The 23,648-nt window shown below is 37.7% G+C and overlaps 1 protein-coding gene across 1 annotated transcript in view; it reads right to left on the bottom strand.

Moving 5' to 3' along the window:
• Positions 1–3,937: 3,937 nt before the first annotated feature.
• Positions 3,938–23,648, bottom strand: part of Vegfd (vascular endothelial growth factor D) — a 33,135-nt gene continuing 13,424 nt past the window's right edge. Inside the window, exons 2-7 of the mRNA XM_004866091.3 lie at positions 19,470–19,680; positions 15,352–15,542; positions 12,428–12,576; positions 10,953–11,053; positions 5,151–5,346; positions 3,938–4,584 (exon numbers count right to left, since the gene is read on the bottom strand). Coding sequence (XP_004866148.1) covers positions 4,458–4,584; positions 5,151–5,346; positions 10,953–11,053; positions 12,428–12,576; positions 15,352–15,542; positions 19,470–19,680 — 975 coding nt within the window. The 3' untranslated portion in view covers positions 3,938–4,457. The remainder of the gene's footprint in view (positions 4,585–5,150; positions 5,347–10,952; positions 11,054–12,427; positions 12,577–15,351; positions 15,543–19,469; positions 19,681–23,648) is intronic.

Genomic DNA, 23,648 nt, shown 5'->3' with positions numbered 1-23,648 from the left:
CCCCTCTTACACTGACTTTGGGTTTTGGCCATGTGACTTTCCAATTGAAAGCAGTGATCATGCTATAAAGCTAAGGCAAGATGCTGAATGATGAAAAGTCACATGGAGAGACTCTAAAGAATGAGAGCAGTAGGTGAGTTCCCAGCTTAATGTAACCACTAAAATGACTTTAGCCTATGCTATGTGAAACAAAAGAACCACCTAGCTGATCTTGGTCAACTCACCGAGTCATGAGAAATAATGCCATTGTTGTCTCAAGGCACTAAGTTTTATGGTGGTTTGTTACATAGCAGCAGATAACTCAACTAGGTTTCATTGCTTAATCATTTCCCCCACTTGCCAATGAAGAATGAAAGAGTTTGTGCCAACAGTCATTGCTTTTCTGGAGATATAAACTTGTTTACTAACCTGAGCCAGGCAACATGATTTACAATATGTCACTATCACTACTAAACAGAGAGAGAGAGAGAGAGAGAGAGAGGGAGAACTAACTCAAAATTAGTTTGTAAGTATAAATTCCAAAACACTGGAAGAGATATACTAAGACAACATACAAGTCTAATAATGGAAGTTGAATTCACTGTAGAAGCAATTAAAATAATATGAAAAAATTTAAATGAGAATTTGAAAACAAAAGCATGTAGACATGAAACAAACATCAATGTATAGAATCAATTAGCAATCTTGAACACGAAGTTAGTAATATTTTAGAAACTCATTAAACCGATAAGAAATTTAGGTGAGACACAGTTGAAATAAAAATTAGTATGATGGAAAATAATGCTGAGGAAGTCGCTTTTCTTCGGTGCAGGACATAAAGATGAAATATCAAACCACAATCGAAGCCTTTTCTATGGGAAATTATTCTGGTAGCTGAAGGAAAGGAGCATGAAAGAGTGGCACAGCTGGAGAAGAGACCCATTGGGCTCTCTCAGTAGTTCTGAGGCCCCTTGCAATTCAAAACATTGTCTTGAGATCACAGGCAGCAGCAACATCTGGGAACTGAAACATCCAGATTCTAGGGCCTTACTCTAGATCTACTGAAAAAGAATCTACACTGACAAGATACTGACCGAGTGATTAATATGCACATTAATGCTTTAGAAGTGTAGCTCTATTTTAGTGATGTTCTTCAAAGGCCTTAAAGCACATTGTGTGTGTCACCTCCTTTGTGGAGTGTCTCAGACAGTGTTTTAATCTTCATTCACCTCTGATCATCGTGCTGCCTGATCTGTTTCCACCTCCACAGGGATTCCCATCACATTGTCCTGGTTACAGATTTATCATCCACACTATCATATTAATACTCTGGCCTCGTGGCTTAGATAATCACGAACATCAGACATCACTGGCATTTACTGTTTGCTTTAAGCTCTTGGGGCTTCACACATTTTTATTTTTCAACAAATTGAGAATTTCCAGTTTACTTTTCAGTGATATGCATATGACAAATATTTCTGTGCAATTACTAGTGTACTCTAATAAAGTAATAGCCAGTTACCATACCTCTACCTTCAAGGACAAGTCCCATTGTGACCCAGCCCCAAGGATGCAAATGTAGGTCCCATGGCAATTATTGGTAATTGAGCAAGAAGTAGAGGGAGGCCAGGTGGTGAACAGTTTGGGCCCAGCCCAGGGCTTCCTATAGTATCTGCATCTAAATGACAATTAGAAAGCCAGAGCCACTTCAAGTCAAAACATAGTTTTAGTTGGTTGTAGGACTCATACAAGGATTTAATATAAGCCAGGAATTTTCCAGAAGTTCCAAACTCCTGGGATTTTCCCACCATCCTGCTTCTTTTGTTTGAAATAATTTCTTTGATTTATAGCGTGTATTTTATTGTTCAAATTTTGTTTTCACTACTGATAACTCAAGTGAAATAGTCAACTTAGAGATGGAAGGGAATGATATTATCATCCATATTTGACAAATGAGGAAACAAGGCAGAGTGAGGTCGATCGGCCTCACAGTGGCATTAGGAGGCAGAGCCTGTCCTTAGATGCAGATTTCCTCTCCTCATTAGTAATTTGGCCTCTCTCTTTTATCAGCCAAGGATTAGCAATGTGACTACTTTAACTGTGTGTGTTGGGTTGTCTTTTGCCCGGGCTGTCAGGGAACTTAACCAAATGTCATGGGGGTCAGGGGAGGTGGTAGAAACTGATTGAAATGGCAGAGCAAAGAGTTGAATGCTAAGTATCTTGTACAACCTAAATTAGAAGGATGGGAGCCCTTTCAGAAACCTGATTAAAAATAATAAAACAAGAAAAGAGAAGCCTTTGACATCAAAGCAATAAAGTGAGGGGAGAGGACAGTGGTAGGAGAGAAGTGATGGGGTCAGCATCAGTAAATGACAGAAGTAATGATAATGGCAGCACAGTGGGAACTGGTCTTCAAACTGAGGGGGAACCCAAATAAACCATCTGGCTTCTTTTGCTCTTAGTTACTTGATGTTAGTTAACAATACAAATCACTAATTTTAGGGGTCACACAGCTGATTAATATACTATTAGTCTCCCACTGACTCCCCTAATATGTAGGTCATAGTGATAACAGTTGCCCAGGTTAGTTTTCAGAGATTTGAGAGCTGCATTTGTTGAAACCACCGCCTCTTCACTTGAGCCTGAATGGGTGGTGTCTGCATGTGTGACTTTTCGAGGTCAGGAAGCTGAAAACTCCTTCCTCAGGTTATGCTAATCCCACCATTGTTTGGACATGTGTCCTATGAAAACCATGAAGATTCATTTCACATGTGAAGACCACTGAGTCCTGAGTATGTCACCTGCAATCGCCTCTCACCTTGCTTCTTTATTCCCTAAAACCCTACCCCCAGTGAGGTGAATTGGAGACTTGGGGCTCCCACTTCCATGCTTGGCCACCTTTTGCATAAACTTTCTCTTTCGCAAAATTCATTGTTTCAATGACTGGTAAATTTTGTGGCAAGCAAAGCAAGCCTGGTTCAGTAAGAGTCCCATGGCTAGGTGCAAGCAGTGCATGCCACTAGGGAGAGACTAAGAATTAAAGCCAGGAAGGATCAGAGGGCCCGAAGCTACAGGCCTCAGAGAACTTCAGTGAACAAAGGGGAAATCCAGGAGCCGTGACCCAGGAAGGGCAGAAATTTAGGTCAAGATCCAACAGTGCTAGATTTGTTTATCGTTATCTTTTTCCTTGTGATTGTTTTGTTCCTGGATGGTCTGTTCTGAGAGATTTGGGTTACAAAAACTTGATAAGCACAGTTTCTAGTCACAAGAGACTTGTGGTATAGTAAGGAGATAAACATGAACATTGCTGTTTGCACAACTATGTGCTAAGTGCTGTAATAGATTGTGTGTCTGTGTCTATAGATCTGTGCAAGATATGACAGAGAGATTGATTTTTAAATTATTTGATAAACAATGCTGCTTGTGCTACTACTAAATCTGATAGATCAAAATTTCAGCAAAAGCCATGCCACCAACATTATATGTAGGGGTTCTTTGGGGGAGAGCGACAAAGAAAAAGGTTTGTGCTTCCTTCCTGGGTAGCTATGGAACGCAGAAGAATTATCTTGCCCCAAGAGTTGAGATATAAATGCGATTGAGAATTGAGCAAGTGCAGAAACTTGGAGCCAGAGGCACCAGAAGAAATGTAAGCCCTTAAAGATGTCAAAGGTACTGGTAGCCTCTTCTTTGTCACGGGATGGGGGTCAAGTCAAGTTCAATTTGATCTCAAAGGACAGAGTAATTCCCACTGCTCTTTGGGTCACATTTACTTAACTTTGTTTAGAATCATAAACTTTCCAAGAACAACTCCATTGGTTTCCCAAGACAGAGGTCTAATTTTTCTGGGTTCATGTCTCTCCCTGCACCACCCACTTCTAATTGCTTTTTCCTATTTCAAATATTTTTTTCTTTAGCATAAAATGGAGAGTGGAAGCATACTAAATAACACAAAATTCTATGGCTTGAATAATGATGTTTATTTCCTTTAAATACACTTAAATATGAAATGTCAGACAGTAGTTCACTAAATTTGAACACTACAAGCTGGACAGGAATTAGGAAGTCAGTGCTGATCATACAAATGAAATTCTGCATAAGAAAGAATCAGAGTAATTCTTGAGAATCGCACTTAGCAAAGGACTCAGAGACTGCAGTTTTCCTCATCCCCTCCAAGTAATCAATCACATGGCCCCTGTCATTCCAGACAAACACATCTTTCTCATTCACCAAAAGATGGGCTCCACAGATTCTTTCCTCTCCATCTTTTAGTGTGCAGAGACATCTGCAGCTAGAAGTCCTCTGTCAGTGAATCAGGAAATATCAGCTGTTGTTGGATGGAAGGTTGGTCTGGATTCACTGTGGTGCTACAGAAAATGGACTTTTCTGTTACCTGAAGGAAAGAAAAACAGGGCCAGTAACCCGGAAAAGCAACATGCTGTTTCAAATGATAGGAATGAGGGACTTGGAACAAAGTTGAATCAAGGATTCTCTTGGCTGTGGAGTCCCTGGGTGGCCTTTTTCTCCTTTGAAAAGCAGCAGTGCTTTGCACATGCTGGTTTTCCATTTGCGCAAGTTCTGGTATGAAAAGGGCATCTGTCCTCACAGCTGTCACAAAAGAAAGTGAAAATGAGACTTTAGAATTCAAAGGAATAGCTGTTCTGACTTGATTACGTTTTTAAAGGAAATTTTCAAGACGTGTATTTAAAAAGTCAATATAAAATCTTGAATAGAGACCCAAAATCTATTAAAGCTCAATCAATAATCTCCAAGTGTTCTATTCATCAATAAATTTCTCGCTTATATAAATTCAGTGACATCTCCTTCATCAAAGAAAAAACAAACATATATGGCCATTTACAGTGAGAGAGAGATTGAACCAGAGTTTGCTGATCTGAACCTCTGCACCCCAAAATGGTTTAAATTTCATCAATTTAGTTTTTGCTTAAGAACAATAAATTCATAATAGCAGACTGGATTTTCTTAATTTCATGATTCATCATCCCTCTATATACTTTCACTTAATCCTCAGTCACCCCACTTGTTTATCGTTAATAAGGAACTTGGGCACTGAGGAAAAAAGTTACCTTAATAAGGAATCCCACCAAATCAAAATGTTATTTCTATTAAATATGAATCAGCCAAGTTAAGGTGAAAGTGAAAAAGCCATTGACCTGCATGTGTCTGGATGAAAAATCTTATGCTTCTGGCAGCAACTCTCCAGACTTTCTTTGCATTCGAAGCAACTGCAGTTTTCCGGGTGCTGGATTAGATTTCTGGGACATGGTGTTTTACAGACACACTCACACCGATCTTCATCAAACTTCATGTGTGGCCCACAGAGAGCCGGTTCCTGGAGATGAGAGAGGTCTAAACAGAAACACAAAAGTGTTGGTCCAAGAGCTTATCCTGATAATGTGATCACCAATGCTGATTGCAGATTCCACATCATCCTAATATAACTTGGACTCACCCAATCTTCTTTCCTATAGATTTTCACCCTTAGTGTTTTCACAGGATGAAGGAGATTCATTCCTGATTTTGCAGGACAAACACAGAATTCCTGTGTTTCCTTAGGTTTGTGACTACCAAAATATCATCATCTGAATATTTCTAAGAGATTTTTAGATTGACAATTGTTGAAAACGCAACTTTCACAACCAAGCATTCACACTAAAATATAAGATATCTTAGCATTATGAGCCTAGTCATCCTGAGGTTTTTTTTGAAGATTAAAAGCAGAGAGGAACAGAAGTATTGATGCTGCAGGAATATACCTCAGAACTCCAAGAGGGTGGCAACAGTGATGCAGTCCCTTAACTCAGGTCATTTCACTGGTATAAGAGATGCAACAGTGTTGGTGAACTTGGGTTCCAGACATTAGCTGAAGATACATTCAGCCAAAGAGAAGGCTCAGAGAAGTCTTTGACACTCTCAGTGGAGAGATACTTCTAGAAGGTGTACAAAACAACTGGGTAGCTGCTACTTCATGTCCAATCCTAAACAGTATGTTGGAATTCTTTGCAAACAATGAGAGACAGAAACTTGGGGAACTGTAGTGCCTGTCAGTGTTTAGAAGTGTGCATTTTGTAACTCATTTTAGTATGCTACTTTTTTGTTTAATTTTGTGCTTTTAATAAAGTATGTAAATTTCAAAAAAAAAAAAAAAGAAAGAAAGAAACTTGGGGAAAACTTGACCTTGTCATCTTAGCATTCTCAAAGGCTTTGGAGGAAAATGTATGCTTCCTCTCTATACCTGCTTCTCTCCCAGTTTGCCTCATTTGGAAAATGGCACCATCATTCTTTGCTCTGCTAGTCATCTTTTCCCTCTGGTATCTTTCCCAGTGTCTTCAAGTTTAGCTAGGTACCCTGTGTTTGTACATATTTCCATTTTGTCCCCTGTTATTACTTGAACTGATTACATTAGTCTGTTTACTCCCATTTGTGCCCTTAAGTAAAACATTCTGAAGGCTAAGGGCTGGGTCTTATTGTTCTGGCATAAAATAGGCATTCAATAATCATCTGTTGGATTTATTTGGTGTAATAAGGAGGATCTCGAAGCAGGCTGATGTGTCTGAAGAATTCTATTCAGTGCTTTAAGACATTAGGTTAAACCACACCATGTTCTTGCCAATATCTGACCATTAACAGCATACCAAAATGGCAATCACATGTCATTCGGTCTCATGATTTTGACTGCTGTCTAATTGCTGTTTTAGAAATGATGTGGAATGGACTTCTGGAAAGACTTCATTCTGAATTTTGTGAAGAGGAAAAAGGTGAGCTTTATAAACCTACCCCAGTGAGGCAGATGTCACTTGAGGTAAGATGAGGCTACATTGTTAGTTTAAAAAACAAAATAAAACAAAAAAACTCTTAAAAGATTTGCATTGATCACTAGGTGGCAGCAGAAATCCACCCAGAACACTTTATGCAGGACCAACTTCATTTCTTGGACAGCATGGGTTAAAAGTGGTGTCGAACCTATGGCATACATGCCACAGCCGGCTGTTAGTCATCATGGAAAGGTCTAAAAGGTTTGCCATCACTGGCTGAGGGAAACAGTCACCAAAGTATTTGTTGAACTTCAGCAAATTATGTGGCAGAGTCAGTCCTTACATCCTTATGGGCAAGTTAAAAGGAATAGAGACCAGATGCAGGCAAATTAGGCAGAGCAGCAACTCACTGAGAGTGATTCAATGACCATCATGTATTGATTTCCATCTGTAGAGAGGTTGATGGTGGGTAACCAGTGTATTTTATCCTTGTTCAAGGTATCAATTATAACAATGAACTGATGGAGTTTTAAAAAAGAAATTCTTGAAATTTGGCTCTCTTGAGAAAGGAAGCGACATATCAAATGTTTTAAAATACAGAATTGAGACTCCTTCATTTTTTCTTTTGCTTTTTGTTTGCTTTAACAATTTAGAACAACGACTTGAATCTGACAATATGTAATTTAGTTGGACTTGGATTCACTAACCCAAAATGCACTCATTTGGTGAAGAAAGGCAATTTGTACAATTTGTACAAAAGGCAATTGGCTTAACAGCTGCATATGTGAAAAGGTGTATAGTGAAGAGGAAGACCAGTATATGTCATTAGCAGTTTGATGGGACCATTGGAGAAATGAATGTGAACTTGGGCACATCAGGGAGTTATGGCAGATGAAAATTACAAGTGATTATGATCCAGTCTGTCCATGCCTCCCACTTCCATCACTGCTACAACTGATGATACTTTGGTAGTCACAAACCTAAGAAAACACAGGAATTCTTTGTTTGTCCTGCAAAGTCGGAAGTGAATTTCCTTCATCCTGTGAAAACATTAAGGGTGAAAATCTATAGGAAAGGAGATCGGTGAGTCCAAGTTATATAACTGAACAAATAAGTTGATGCTCTAGAGCTGGGCCATCCAATGAGGTAGTTCTGGGCCATATGTGGCTACTGAACATGAAATGAAGAGTCTGAATTGAGATATGCTGGAAGGGTAAGCACACATTCTATTTCACATGCTGAGCACAAGAAATATAGGCTATCTCATTAATAAGTTTTATATTGATTGCAAGTTGAAATGATACTATTTTAGACCTATTGGATTAAATAAAAATGTATTAAAAATAATTTCACCTATTTCTATCTTTTAAATGTGAGTAATATAAAGTATAAGTTACACATACCTAGGAATCCATCTAATGAAGGAGAGATGGAAGAAGATATAAGAAAATGGAAAGATATCCCTTGTTCTTGGATAGGAAGAACCAATTTAGTGGAAATGGCCATACTTCCCATATTGTTATACAGATTCAATGCAATCCCAATCAAAATCCCAACAGCATATTTCACAGAATTAGAAAAAAAAATCCTAAAATTCTTTTGGAACCAGAAGAGACCTAGAATGACAAAGGCAATTATGGGCAACAAAGGCAAAGCAGGGAGTATCACAATCCCTGACTTTAAATTATATTACAAAGCTACAGTGGTAAAAACAGCATGGTACTGACAAAAGAACAGACCACCTTCAATGGAAGAAAGCCTTTTAATGAATGGTGCTGGAAAAAACTGGCTTTCCACATGCCAAAGATTGAAAATAGATGCATATCTTTTACCATACACTAACCTAAAATTGAAATGGATCAAAGATCTAATATTAAAACAGAAACACTAAATCTGCTGTAAGAGAGATTAGGTAGAATTCTTGAGGACATAGGAGTAGGCAAAGACTTCATGAACAAAACCCAGACCACACGGGAAATACTACAAAGAATCAACAACTGGAACCTTATCTTATTAAAAAGCTTTTTCACAGCAAGAGAAACCACCAACAGAATGAAAAGACAACCCACAGAGTAGAAAAAATTTTAACCAGCTATTCTGATAAAGGAGTATTATCTAGAATATATAAAAACTCAAAAACATCAGATTCCCCAAATTTAAAGACTCAATGCAAAAATGGGCATCTGAAATGAACAGACATTTCTCAGATGAAGAATTAGAAATGGCAAATAAATATATGAAAAAGCGTTCAACATCACTGTTCATTCATGAGATGCAAATGAAAACAACACTGAGATTCCATCCACCTCACCCCAGAAAGAATGGCTGCTATCAAGAAATCATCCAATAACAAATGCCGGCGGGGGTGTGGGGAGAAAGGAACCCTTCTCCATTGTTGGTGGGAGTGCAGACTGGTGCAGCCACTGTGGAAATCAGTGTGGAGATTTCTCAAAAAACTAAAACTAGAGGTTTTATTTGACCTAGTTATACCTCTTCTTGATATCTTCCTGAAAGAATTAAAAGCATCATACCATAGCGATATATGTGCACCCATGTTTATAGCAATGCCATTTGTTTTTTTTGTTTTGTTTTGGTTTTTTATTTTTTATTTTTTTTAGCAACGCCATTTGTAATAGCGAAAGCTTAGTAACAGCCCAAGTGCCCATCAACTGAGAAGTGGATAAAAAGATGGGGTTTTTTATACAATGGAGTACTACTCTTCCATAAAGAAGGAGGGCTTCAGACATTTATAGCTAAATGGATGGACCTTGAGACCATACTCTTCAGTGAAATAAATAGGACACACATGTTTAAATACTGGATTGTTTCTCTGGTGTGAGAAACCCAAAGTGGAAATAAGGACCGAAATGTATAATGGATGTTGGGAAATGGGAAGAAAATGTTCAAATGTGAAAGGGAACAAGGGAGGAGGGAGGGAGAAAGGAAGGAAGGGACAAGGAAAAAGTGAAAATAGAAGGAAAAAATGGAAGCAAAGCTTTTGTACATAGGGAGAGGAGGGGGCCTGGGGGGGCGGGATAAAATAAAATAAAATTTAATTAAAAAATAAGTTACATGTGTGACTCTCATTATATTCCATTGGACAGTCTGCCCTGGAGTGAGAAAGATTTAAATTCAATATCGCAACAAGAATGGGTGCATTCAAGAATGGTGCTGCCTTGCTGGGTGAAGAATTTCCCCATACCTGATGTATATCCTGGCTAAAGGTGGCTGAACTCTTTGTGGGGAAGAGCATAAAGGACGTTCCATATCGGCATGGTCATTTCAACTACATGAACTTTATAGTTTATCTCCCACTCTGCACTGAAATTTCCCAAAAATGTTTAAAAGGAAGCTGAGAGACAGAACAATAGGAAATAGGTTGCTAGTTACAATTTCTGAGATGGATTTCTTAAGCAGTGTCTAATTCTTACTATTCTTGCTTGAAGATCACAGTTCAAAAACAAGATTCAAATAATATTGTTCCTTGTCATTCTTTTCCCAGTGGTATCATGTCAAGTTCTCTGGAAAATAAATTTTATCAGCCTTCATTTTCAGCACCAAGCACTGTAACACTATGGATGGTGACATAGCCAGGGTGACAGCCCTATCTCATTCTCTTCCCAACTCTTCTTAGCACAGTAGCCATGTTTTGCTTTTATTTTACTCTAGTCCAGAAAAATTTTCCTGTGCTCCCCATTTCTTTTTTCAAATTATTGGCATGATTTCACGTGATGCAGTTGAAAGAAACCAGTTCCAAAATTATCTTATATTCCCATGAGGCTTTTATACAAATGGATCAGTAAAATGTGATTGACTAGTGTTTGGTTCTGAAGTGGTTTTCACTAACACATAGTGTCTTCTTTTGAATTCAGTGCTTTGGGATGTTCTAATCACATTCAGCTTTGAGATGAAAAAGCACAATGATGCTTTGGTGGACTTACTATATGATCACAGTGCAGCCAGCTCTAGAATCTGACTGCTTCCATTACTCTTAGCTGTGTGACATTGAGGGAATTACTAAACATCTTGGTGTGTCAATTTTTTGATTCTAAAATTGGGATAATAATAGGGTTGTTGTGAAGATAAATGAGTTAATACATATAAAAGGTTACACATTGCTTGTTCACAGTACTCAATAATTTCATTGCTATTTTGTAATTTTTATGATTGCTATTATTATTTCACTACTGCTATCATTACCTTCCATTCCAGCCAGTGGATTCTCATCCTGTAAAACACATTTACATTTGTTGTTATCCCATAGCATGTCAATAGGACAAAATTTCTTGGAATGGGGACAGCTAGGAAAAGAAAACAATGAACCAAATTTTAAAGTTTTAAAGAGTAACTGTAATTTTGGACCATTAAAAAATTTATCAGAGAATAGTTAAGATTTTAAAAATTTTATTGTTCTTAAAATTGCCGTTATACAGGAAGAATAAGTGAGAGCTACTGTATTGTATGGCATGGTGGCTATAGTTAATAAAAAGGTATTATATATTTCAAAATTGCTAACAGTACATTTGAAATGTTCTCACTTTAAAAATGTAATTATGTGTGAACAGTTAAGATTTTAAGGAGCTTAATTATACATATGAAGTGCACCTAATTAGATAATAATTCTATAATTATAAATATTCTATTGGGAAACATTCAGAAACCAAACTGTAATTTAGGAAAGTTATTTATCTCTTTAAAAGATGGATGATAAAACTATGCAAATTACTGCTGTCAATAGTTTATTTACCAAAATAAAATATTGTTCTAAGAGAGCTTCTAAGATGATTTTCTCTAAAATAGAGATAAGAACACTGGTCTTGGCAGCAGGGATATCTTAAAAACAAATGTTTCTCTCTACAAGCTTTCTTTTCTGTTCAGGAGGCGTCAGTCTTCCTAGGTTCAGTGTTACCAGCATATAATCACAAACTCGCTCTTTCACTCGACACTGACATGATAGCTGTTTTGCTTTATTCAGTGTTTGTAATTTGCCTTTTCCTTCTCTATATTCAATTCTTTCTCTATATATTAATTTCTTTCTTCCTTTCCATGATCTTTAACTTTGGTTTCAGAACCCATCGTGTCATACTCTGTCTCATAAAGGATCACAAAATTAGTCTAAGTAAAATTTTAGAGTCAAGTTAATTTTAATTCATTTCAATTTAAAATAAGAATTTTCTATTTGGTAATCTTCAGGGGGAAAGGTTAGAAAGTTGCAAAACTCATATACTGATGGTTCTGGCACTTCCCAGTGATTCTGAAAATCCTTTTGAAAAACATCTTTCTTCTCATTTCGGGACATAAACATACATATAGCCTGAAATGAGCCTTATTTAATGCTTGTTTTGAAATGAAAGGACATACGTCAAATTAGAAGTTGATGCAGTTTTACAACCACATTGGATTATGCATATTAAGAAAAAAACTTAAAAGAACAAAGATGTCTTACAAGTAGACGTGGTGAGTTCATAATCACTGAGCTTTTTAGTGCTATCACAATATACATCTAACACCTAATAAAATATGTTTGCTAAACAGTTACTATCAGTAGATCTGGGTTTGAAACTTAAAGACAAAATACTTAAAGACAAAATGGTGACTATAATTAACAAAGTATTCTCCACACCCAACTTTGGTGAAGGCAAGAACAAGCATGCTAGAGTACAAGAAATGCTTACCGATCCTCCTCGGGGATCTGGATGGATCTTCTAATAATTGAGTACGAATGGCGGGGGGCTGTGGGCAAGCACTTACAACCTGTATGGTTGGCAACTTTAACAGGCACTAATTCAGGTACTGATGTCAAAGGCACTGATATCTCAAAGAGCTATAGCAGAGAAGAAAGTACCTTGTGAATGTACAGGTTATTTCATATCACACACTATTTTTTAAAACTCCCGCAGTCTGAATGTTTGCCCTTGTCGTTTATGTTAGTGACATTAGCACAGTTGTCCATTAGGAATGAAAGTACTCGGTATGAGAGCTGGAAGAATGCTGGGCTGGCACTCAAAAGACCAGGCAGCCATGCAGCTTTATGAAGGGTCTACTTTTTAGTCAAACCGCTTAAGTTTGTGTCATTAGTACCTTTGTAAAATGGTAGTGTTGGCCCCTGCTCTTACTTTAAATTTGAGTATTAATTGTAATGATTAAATGAGATTAAAACTATGAAAACTTTGGGATCTTGGTGGATTAAAGTATTATTCAAACTATTTACCTGTTCCTTCTCACACCATCTCTATTGAATAAATAGATTTTCCTGCCTGTTGACTTTGAACTTGGTCGTGTCACCACTTTGGCCAATGGGATGTTAGCAGACATGACCCAAGTACAAACTGGGACTGGGCATGCTTTGTGCGGTTTGTTTTCTCATGTCTGTGCTGAAGCCATGAGAAGAAAATGATCTGGAAGCCTGGCTGGTCCAAAGGGTGAGAGACACAGGAACCAGACCTGGACTTAAAAGGCAGCTCTGAGTCAAGCCCAGCCGGGCTCACCCTGAACTAACTGAACCTCAGTTATAAGAGTAGAATAACTCATTGTTTGAAGTCCCTGAGTTTTAGGGTGTTTGTTATATAATATTATGTATTAATAGCTGGTCTAAGATCATCATGCTTCCAAAAGTATAGCTAACATGTACATCATTCTTGCTATGTTTCTATATGGCAGGCCCCGTTGTATGCACTTCTATGAGTATGTTAATTTATTTACCTCTTGTAAAAACATTATGGGCTGGGTTTCTTATTATCCTCATCCAGATGAAGAAACAAATGCACAGAGCTTATGTAACTTTCTAGACTGGTAATCAATAATAATCTAATCAATACTTACTACAGTATCCATTTATTTATCACTTTGTTTCTAAGAGGTAGTTCACCACATAGTTCTCTTTGGGGCGAGAGGTGGATTTTTAAAAGCTCTATTAAAAAGTTCACATATGCATATTTGGAAGGAAAAACTGCTGTACACTTAAGTACATTCTTTAAAACTAATCACTTGTTGAGGACAGCAGTCAAAACAAAGTACTCAACTATCTACTAAGTGGAAACAATCCATTAAGATTGTGTTTATTCTGACCTCTCAACATGTAATGAAACTTCCATGACACTAAGAGTTTTCTACAGTGTTTACTTTGCATAAAATTTGTCTTCTTGCACAACTCTTCAGCTATCTCTAGAGAATAACATGATCATGAACTAAACCTCTTTCATTATGCAAGTTTTGTTATACTAACAGTTGATGCTTAGCCATACTTATGTCATTTTTTTTCTAATTGTCAAATAGCAGGTCAGATTTTTCACAAGTTTAAGATTTTCTAAAAGGATTTAGAAAAGAAATTGCATCTTAAAAGATATTTTAGATGGTAGGGAAAACAAAATTAAAGGTAATCTATTAACAAAACATATTGCTATTAAAAAAATTACCTAACATGGACATATTTGGCACATACGCAATTTTATTGAACTACTTCATAGAATGAGAAGAATGGATGATATAGGTAAATGTGACAAATTAAATGAATACATCAATATGTGGGGGATTTGCAATGTAAGAGCAAAAGGAATGCAGTTTGACTTACAGCTGTTTTTGTTTTGGGGGGCAGTCCTAGGGATTGAACCCAGGGCCTTCATGCTGAGCTACAACTCCTGTGTTTTGTTTTTGTTTTTGTTTTGAGGAGGGTTTCGCTAAGTTGTTGAGTTGGCTGGGCTCAAACTTGAAAACTTATGATCCTGTTGCCTTAGCCTCCCAGAATGCCCAGAGATTTGCAGCTTTTTGGTAATGTTTTCCTAAATTGCCATTATGGCTTCCATATGCAACATTTACTGCATTTTACAACAATATGGTAGCCATAGAAAGGAAAACTAACCCACTGGGCAAAGGAGATTTTATAAAATGAACAGTGGAGAATGGACTGCAGAGCATTTTCAAAGGTCTTTTGTGCTGGATATTCTTTCTCCCCTTGCTTTTTCAGAGACACCATCTTCCCTCCCAGGCTCTGTGCTCCAGGTCACGAGCCTCCGTGGACTGCTCTTCCAGGCCTCTTGCCTCTCCCAGCGCCTGCCCCACTCCCTGCCATGCTAAGGGCTGGTAGCAGCCAGCCCAGCAGCCCTCTGTGCCTCTTTCCCTCTGGGCTCCTATAGCTGTGCCCTCTTCTGGCCTTGTCAGTTTAGGGGTGGGAACAGCTCCCGTGTTTTCGCTAGTCACAGGGGCTTCACCATTCCTTTCCTCTCTCTCCAGCTCTGTCCATACCATTCATTAAACTCTTCCCAGTCACTCCATTTTGGCAACACAGAACGGATCAGATACACAATCCCTTCATTTCTTTTAACATCCTGTTCTAGTAACTTCCATGTGTCTTTCTGATTCTTCACATTATATAATGAGAGACTAATCAATGAATTCAGGCTCTGCAGTCCATACACTTGACTTTGAGTCCCCTGAGCCTGTTGCCTCACCTACAGAGGAGGATAGGATGACCTGTTAGTTTGGGATTGAGGTGATTCATGTAAAGCCTTAAGCACAGTGCCTGACAATAAGGTCTGTGGCAGCTGCCAATGCTACCATCACCAGGGCATTGGAGAGGGCACACTTGTTGACGTCCTCATACCTGTTTGGAAACATAAGAGGTGCTTGTGTTCGCACAGACGAGGCCCTCTGCATTGCAGCAGCCACCACAACGGAACACAGTCACACAGGGGGGCTTGAAGAATGTGTTGGTGGTGCTCCCCAGCTCGCTGGCCACTTCCACACACGTCTCCCTGGGGATGCACTGGGTTCTTTGCCACTCCTCATCTATAACTGCAGAAAGGAAGTCCATGGGGGCCAGTAGATGGAATAGTCCTGACTTGTCAGCATGTGCCAGGGTGCTGGACATAGGCATTTTTATATTTTTATTGCAGTTATTTTGAGGAGCTTTTCTTTTTCAGGTTCTGGGGCTGGATCCCAGGATCTTGCGCATGCTAGGCAACCACTGAACTACACACCCCAACACCTTTTTGTTAGTTCTTTAACCAAAGATTGTTTGTGAGAAATTAAAACCAAAGTTTGTGTTCTTCCCCCATTTATACCATACTTTCATAGACTACTTTACTTCCCTTTGGGAAAGAACATCATGTCCTGTACATAAGCACATTAGATCCATCTGGAGAAGCTGACTAATAAGGAAGTGAGTGGAAGGATGTAAAGAAATATCATGTAAATGTTATTTAGCAAGTGATTCACAGGATACAGCTGGATAGTGTCTCATCTACTTGAAGCCAGGTAGGGATAAGTTTTAGCACCATCAAGAAATATGTTTCTGCTTAAGTAACTTTCGTAGGACTTAAACCTGGCAAGCACATGAATGGACGTTTAAGTGGAAGCAATCTTTCTTCAAATCAATTTTCTCATTTGCAAGTACCTGATACTGATGTTTATACAAAATGATGAAAATAAACCCATTCATTTTTATGTTAAGAAGCAATCTTCTGGGCATAGTTAATTTGAGAGAAACAAGAAAAAGAGAAAGAAGCCTCTGGGAATAGAAAGAAAATTATATACTTTCTGGTAAAGCAGTACCTGATTTTCTTCCATAGTTTATTTTTTAAGTTAGATTTTGACACTGATATTCAATGCCATGCATCCTTTCTATGGCTGACTTGTTTGTTTTGGAGGAAGATTCAATTTTATAAGAAAGCCAACACTTACATTTCCAGCTTTCCATGGATGGAACTTTAGACTTTATAATATGGTAGGGGATTGGTGAAAACCTCATGTGGTGGGCAGCTTCAAAACTGATCTCCCAGTAATTCCCCACCTCTTGATGGGCATGCCCTGTGTGATCTCCTCCCCTTCTGTGCAGAAAGAACCTAGTGGCTCACTTTCTATGAAGAGAATACAGCAAAACCAACAGGATGCCACATCCGTGATTAGGTTAAAAATGACTTCAGCCCTCTCCTCCACCCCTGCTTGCAGGCTTTCATGAAGCAAGCCACCACGCTGAAAAGGTCTGGATGGCAAGAAACAAAAGGAGGCCTCTGGCCAACAACAGCCAATGAAGAACTGAGACCCTCAGTCCAAGAGCCTGTGAGAAACTGGGTCCTGCAACCAACTGCTGAATGAACTTGGAAGCACACCTTGCCCCAGCTGAGCCTTGAGACACCTGTTACCCAAGCTGACATCTTGATCGCAGCCTCCAGAAAAACCCTTCTAGGCCATGGGTATATTTTGGAACCACAGAAACTGTGCATGTGAAAAAATGATTGTTTTAAGCAGCTAAATTTGGGGGTGATGTTATGCAGTAATACACAAACACTTCTCTATTTTTACCCTATCTTTAAAAATCTGTATTGATGTCTCTCCAGATTTTTCTGAGTTTTCAAATATGTAAACATATTTCCACTAGAAGGGACAGAAGGACCTCTGCTTGAAGTGCACAGATTTATTACTGCTTGAGTTCTGACTCTAGTCTCTATTTCTTTAAAATATTTTACAATTCTTTAAAATATTTTTTATGTGTCATTTTGCTTTTTTGACTCCTTAATCTCAATTTCCCCCATATGTTGCTTCTCCAGTTACCAAAAATACAAAATACAACATGTTTGACTGGCTGAGGAGCACTGCTCATACTACATAATTTAATATTTTTAAAAAACATTAGAAATCTTCTATCCTGAGAAATCGTTTAAAAATTCCTGATAATGAGTATTTATATAAAAAACCTGAAGGCTGTAAACATGAGAGATAACTTACTCGATTAAGTATTAATAAGAGCATTATTTAATTCACTACTAGTTGTGAAATTTTGAAAGGTAACTAATGTGCTTATGAAAATATTCTTTGTTTAAAATTTTACTTAAATGTTTCAATTTGCTTGTTCTCTTTTAAAAACTAAGTTTCAAATGTTGGAGAGGTAAGATTTTAATCAAAGTTGCATGCAGTTATGAGCAATGCCTGTCACTAAAGGTTTCATAACTCTGCTATTCCTTACTACCGCCCAGAGAATTGCCCTGAGATCCACGAGGGTGGGTTGGTAACACATGTAATTGGTGTAACATGTTCATTTGATTGCTTCTCACTTAGGAAATTACTTTAGCTAATCCTTCATGTAATTAGAAGAGAAATTTTGGAGTCTGAAAAATTCTAAGTTTTTATGGTTTCCTTCTTAGAAAACATCGACATCACTGACTTGTGAAAATCACTCAGTCTTGGTTTTATGGTAATACTTGTGTTCCCAGAGTATATCCAGGCTCACCTCAGGCCCTTAGGCAGGTAAGCTGGTTAAAGCCCTTGATCTCCAGATGAGGTACTGACTTCTTTATTTTCATGAAGTTCATGTTAAGTCACCATGAAGAAACAACTAGAGCCTCAAACCCTTGCCATAGTTCCCATTATCTCAACTCACTTAGACACACAGTCCTACCCAGGAACGCAAAGACTATTCCTCATGCTTCTGCTCACCATGCTGCTGAAGGGTTCCCCCCACCCTATCTAGCCACAGCTTTCCCCACAGCCAACAGAGGCCTGTGCAATGTCATCATTTTTGGCAAATGAGAAAAAGACAACTCTGGATAGAAACAAAAGGATATTTTTGATTTAGTGGTCAGTTTAAATCATGCAATAGGTATGTAATACTTTGCTAGATGATCATGTTATTCAAATCTATGATGCTAGATCAACAAAGCCACAGTAGCTTCTCCTGTTGTTTTGACATGTCATCAAAAAGTTAGAATGCCTAATCAGAGGCCACACAACTTTCTTTGGAAGACATTTCTCTCCTCATGGCTCAGTACATATATACTTTTTTAAAAAAATAAAGAATCTCCATACCTTACTAGGAAACAATCACTCCCTTTATTTCAAGTTATAATCATCCTCCAGTATCCTCAGGGGACTGGTTCCAAGATTCTCCATAGATACTAAAATCCCAAGTGTCCAAGTACCTTATTTAAAATGCGGTGGTACTGGAACATAACAAATGCATATCTGTAGATGACTTATAATACCTAATACAATGTCGGTGCTGTGCCATAATTTTTACACTGTATTGTTTAGGAAGTAATGACAAGAAAAAGAAATCTGCATATGTTCAGCACAGATGCAATTCTTTTTTCAAATATTTTCTACCCTGCAGTTGGTCGAATCCACAGGTGTGAGACCTACAGATATGGAGGGTCAGCTACATGTTATTTCCTAGTTCAGAGTTTTTATTATTTTATTTTGAGAATTTTCGCCCTTCAACTTTATTCTAGTAAAACCTGTATTTATTATTACAACACTGATTCCAATTTCTACTTTTCACTTTTACTAAAAATCACAGAATTTTGAAGAAATAAAGAAAGCTATACTGATTATATTGGTTTTTATTGATATATGTGTGGCAGTAGAATGCTCCTTGTTGATGAATTCCCAGGTTATTTTATTTTTTTAAGTAAACACAGGACTTTTCTTCTATTAAGAACAATCTTTCTGGTTTTGTCTTGCCCTCACATCCTTGAGTTAAAATTTATTCTTATATTTTGAAATGTTCTTTTGTGTTGATCTTAGATCTTAAAATCATATTGAATATATTTTCTGTGGAGTAAATTAAAAAAAAATAGGATTCCCTATTAAACCAAGGTTAAATCAAAGACCCTCTCCCATTCTCCTTCTGACATGTGTCTACCTTACTCAGACTTTTGGAAGAAGTTGGTACATTTGTCATGATCTGATAAAGAGAAAGAATTTGCATGTAGATCCCACACCTACCTTTTAGTGTTTCAATGTCATAGTAAGTGGCAGCAAACCTAGTGGAGCGATGAGATGCTGAGCGAGAGTCCATACTGGTGAAACTTTTCAGCTTCAGCCGGCATCGCCAGAGCTTCCAGTCCTCGGAGTCCGTGATTCGCAATAGTTCCTCCAAACTCGAAGCAGCCCTAATCTGCTGTTCAGACCATTCTATCATGGACTGAGATAATTGCTTAAAAGAAAAACCCATTGAAAAGCAAGTTACTAAATGTGTCTTGATAGCTTTCTTTTCTAACATTTAAAAATGTAAATAGATCTGCACAGAAACTAGAGATTATTCAAATGTACACCAATGCTTAGGGAAAATGACATCTAGTATGTTTGATTCACATTCTGCTTGATTTATGATTGAATCAGAGGATGTACTTGTTTTTCCCCTGGGTTCTCAGAGCACTTACAAAGAATATTGCAGTAGATTTAATGGTGGGCTTCAAAATGCATGTTACCTTATCTGGGGAAAGGATCTGTGTAGATGTAATGGAGTTGGATCTTGAGATGAGATTATCCACTAAAATCCAATGGCCAGTGTCTTTGTAAGAGACAGAAGAGGAAACACTGACAGAGGAGAAGGCTATAAGAAGATAGTGCAGAAATTGAAGTGATACAGCCAGAAGCCAGGGATTACCTGGAGCCACAGGAGCCAGAAGAAGCGAGCAAGCAAGGATTCTCTCTGAGTCTCATACATTGATTGTAGATTTTTTTTCTGTCATTTTAAACCACCAAGTTTGAGATAAATTATTACACCAGGCACAAGAAAGTAATACAAATTTTTATATACTGCTTTTGTGACGGTAGCCAAGGATAATCGTCACCATATCTATTATTTGTTTGAGAAACTGATCCACAAAATCTGGGGACCCTACCTATAATCACGCAAGAAAGAAAAATTCAGAGACCCTGGTAGCCAGAATCCTCTACACCCTTTTTGTTTCCTTTTAAAACATGTTTCCTATTTCAAAAACATGAAATTTTTGTAGAGTTTAGGTTGAAAATTTGCTTTCTTAGTTTCATGGACTATATTGGCTGCTATGTCCAACTGTATTAGGTAGGTTTGTAAGAGAAGAATCAACAGAAGATTTTCAGTATATAACTTCTTTTTAAAATTGGAGGCTTGGTTGTATAAAATAATGATATCCGCACACAACGAAATGCTATATGATCACCAAAACCAATGACGCAGAGATATTGGAAGAGAATGAATTTTGATCCTCCCTGGAATGTTCTGGAGAAACAATAAGGTGGCTAGGACTAGGGATTTTCTTCTGCTGAGCCTGGAGTTACTGGGTTTTCATTTTGGTGGGTGGTTGGGATATGTGAGCGGAGGGCCTTTTAAGAGCTGAGCTGAGGTAAGAGATGAAAGACGAATGCGACTACAGAATTGTGCTGAGAAAGGAAGGTGGAAGGAAGAAGTAAAGGTTCACTGCCTGCTGTACGGGGGGACATGGGCGGGGTGACCAGAGATGCACAAATAGGACTTCTAGAAGGCTTTACATTGAGTAGTGTGATGCACACACTCCTCCATTGCCTCCTTGAAAACAATAGGCAAAATCTGCATCGTTCATGAGTTATTTTGGGAGCAGGATTTTTTTTAGATGTGATAATGGATCCTGAAAATTGTCCAAGGGTAGGTACTCAGAAAAGCAAGTGTGGTCCAAGTCATGTGTGTGCATGATGCAGGTCTCATATATACATAAATATCTTCATATTTATACATATATATGATATGTATATATGAAGATCTAGAGCTATACACATGAAAATGTAAAATTGGTTATTCTTTAGATCAAGGGTCACTTGATGACCTTCCAGCATAATTCAGCCTGCAGTTTGATGTTCTATAACTAAAGTTTTATCAGGACACAGTCATGTCCATGTATTTACATATTGGCTATGGCTGCTTTCATGCTACAATGGCAGAGTTGCAAAGGTGTGACAGACACCTTCATGCCAATTTAAACCTGAAACCACCTACCATCTTCCCTCAATTCTTTATTATTTTCAGCTATTGCATTTTTCATTATTCCATCTATAATATTGTCTCTATCCTCTTTTTTGAAATACTTACCAGACATATGTTGAAGTCTTTTAATCATCCCATGTCTCTTAAATGTACTTTCGTATTTATCTACTTTCTCCATCTATCTTTAATATCTTATGGATAAATTAATTGGTCCATCTTCCCTACCACCAATTCTCCAGTTGTGTAGTCTAGAGTTTGTCTTTACTTTCAATAACCGTATTTATGATTTCAAGTATTTCTACTTCATTTTCTTCCTATCTACTTTTTATTTCATTTCTGAATGTTCTTAATTTGTTATTATTTTCTGAATATTATTCCATTTTTTGCCCCTTTGAAACTCCTAAATATACTTATTTTAGGTATTTCCTCAAATTATTTTATATTTTAACTTCACAGATATGATTTAAGATCTATATCCCAATTATTAATTTTATTGCTGACTTTCTCAGTAGTAATTATCTCTACATGCTTTGGATTTAGTAGTTTCACCTTCATTGGGAGATTCTTTGTTCTTTCTTTCTCACTATTCTTTCCTTATCATTTAGAAATTTTGTGATAACATCTCCCTGACTACATGGGCTCTGAATCCATAATTTTGTTGAATATTTATGATATAAGGGTCAGCTCAATTCAAATTTGTACTACAAGGAAGTATGTACCCGCTTCCTCCTCTCTCCCTAGTTGAGCAGTCAGCAATGAGCAGTAACCCTTCCTCTGTCATGATAGATCCAAGTTTTTATGTCCTCTGCCTCATCTCCATGGTGTGAGGACCATTTTCACAAATGTTTGTCATCCACAGGAGTTTACCATCATTTAATCCATTTTATATTCTATGGACTAAAAAATAAATCTCAAAACATGAATCTACAAGAGATCATCTTGCTTGGAGGTCCAGGTTGTGTGTGTGTGTGTGTGTGTGTGTGTGTGTGTGTGTGTGTGCATTTTAAATCAAAGTGGGAGAGTCTTGAACACGTTTATAATCCGAAGGAAAGAGGCAACAGAGACTTGGAAGAAACTGAAAACATGCAGGTAAGATAAAGCAGGGATCAAGAGGGTTGAGTATGACGTGAATTCCACAGTTAGGTGGACGTGCTTGAGTAAACAAGAGGATCCCCTCTGAAACAAGTGAGGCACAGGGAAGTGGGTTTATAGATGGCAGGCTGCTTGGGGAGCTCAGCGAGCTCAGGCCTGTGAATTTTGTGGAATTAGCTTTGAATTTATGTGGCTTGCCCATAGCTTCTTCATCTAAGAACTTGAGGGGTGAAACTGAATAATTGCCATTGGCCCTAGCAACTCTGAAATTGAGTGATTCTCCATTAAGTCTCATTTGTCCAGTTTTGCTTTTCCTGCTTATTCATGTCTTCTTCTATTTGGATGGTATAACTACTTTGTATCCAATTTAATCTTCAAAATAAAATTTTGTGATAACACTGCTTCTACATGAAAATCTTGAAACCAACTAAATAACTTCTGAACGGTAATTAAATTGTACTATATGAAAGTAATTTTTATTTATTGAGGTAAAATTTCATCCAACACCATCCATATAGAGAGAGTGATGAGGATCATAGCTCTTTAGATTTCAATTTAGTCTCAGAAATATTTTTAAACTATCCAACCATGAGAACTCAGGAGGAAATATTAATTCTCTGGATTGAATTAAAATCACTGAATGGCTCATATTACTTGCTTCATCATAAAAATGTAGTGTTTACTCAAATAAACAAAGTTATTTAAGCATACTTTGTCTCATAGTTTAAAACCTCGTTTGAAATAGCTAGGAAGTTGCAGCCATTTTACTGGAAGTGCTAACAATTCCACCTAAGTAGAAACCTGATAACTAAGTCACTGGGAGCATGCATTTACAAGGGTCAGGAATGGCTGCCTCTTGTTTCCAATAGGCTTTCTGCACTGGTTGATTCTTGTATGATCCATTTTATGTTATCTGCTTGGACAAGAGAAAAATGCAAATTAAAAAGCATGAGTGTTCTGCCTGTTTTCTGATGGTAGCCTTAATCCAAACTACAAAACAGTCAACAACAAGAAGGAGTGAGAGTTACCAGATCTCCACTTTTTATTACAGTATCAGCCTTTATTATTGGTCATTAATGCAAGACTGT

This window comes from Heterocephalus glaber, unplaced genomic scaffold, assembly GCF_053883595.1.
Source record: "Heterocephalus glaber isolate CG9 unplaced genomic scaffold, H.glaber_assembly_v1.0 deba00001594, whole genome shotgun sequence".
In the NCBI taxonomy this organism is placed as follows: domain Eukaryota; kingdom Metazoa; phylum Chordata; class Mammalia; order Rodentia; family Bathyergidae; genus Heterocephalus; species Heterocephalus glaber.
The sequence above is the reverse complement of the archived record's forward strand: the minus strand, read 5'-3'. Positions and strand labels throughout refer to the sequence as shown.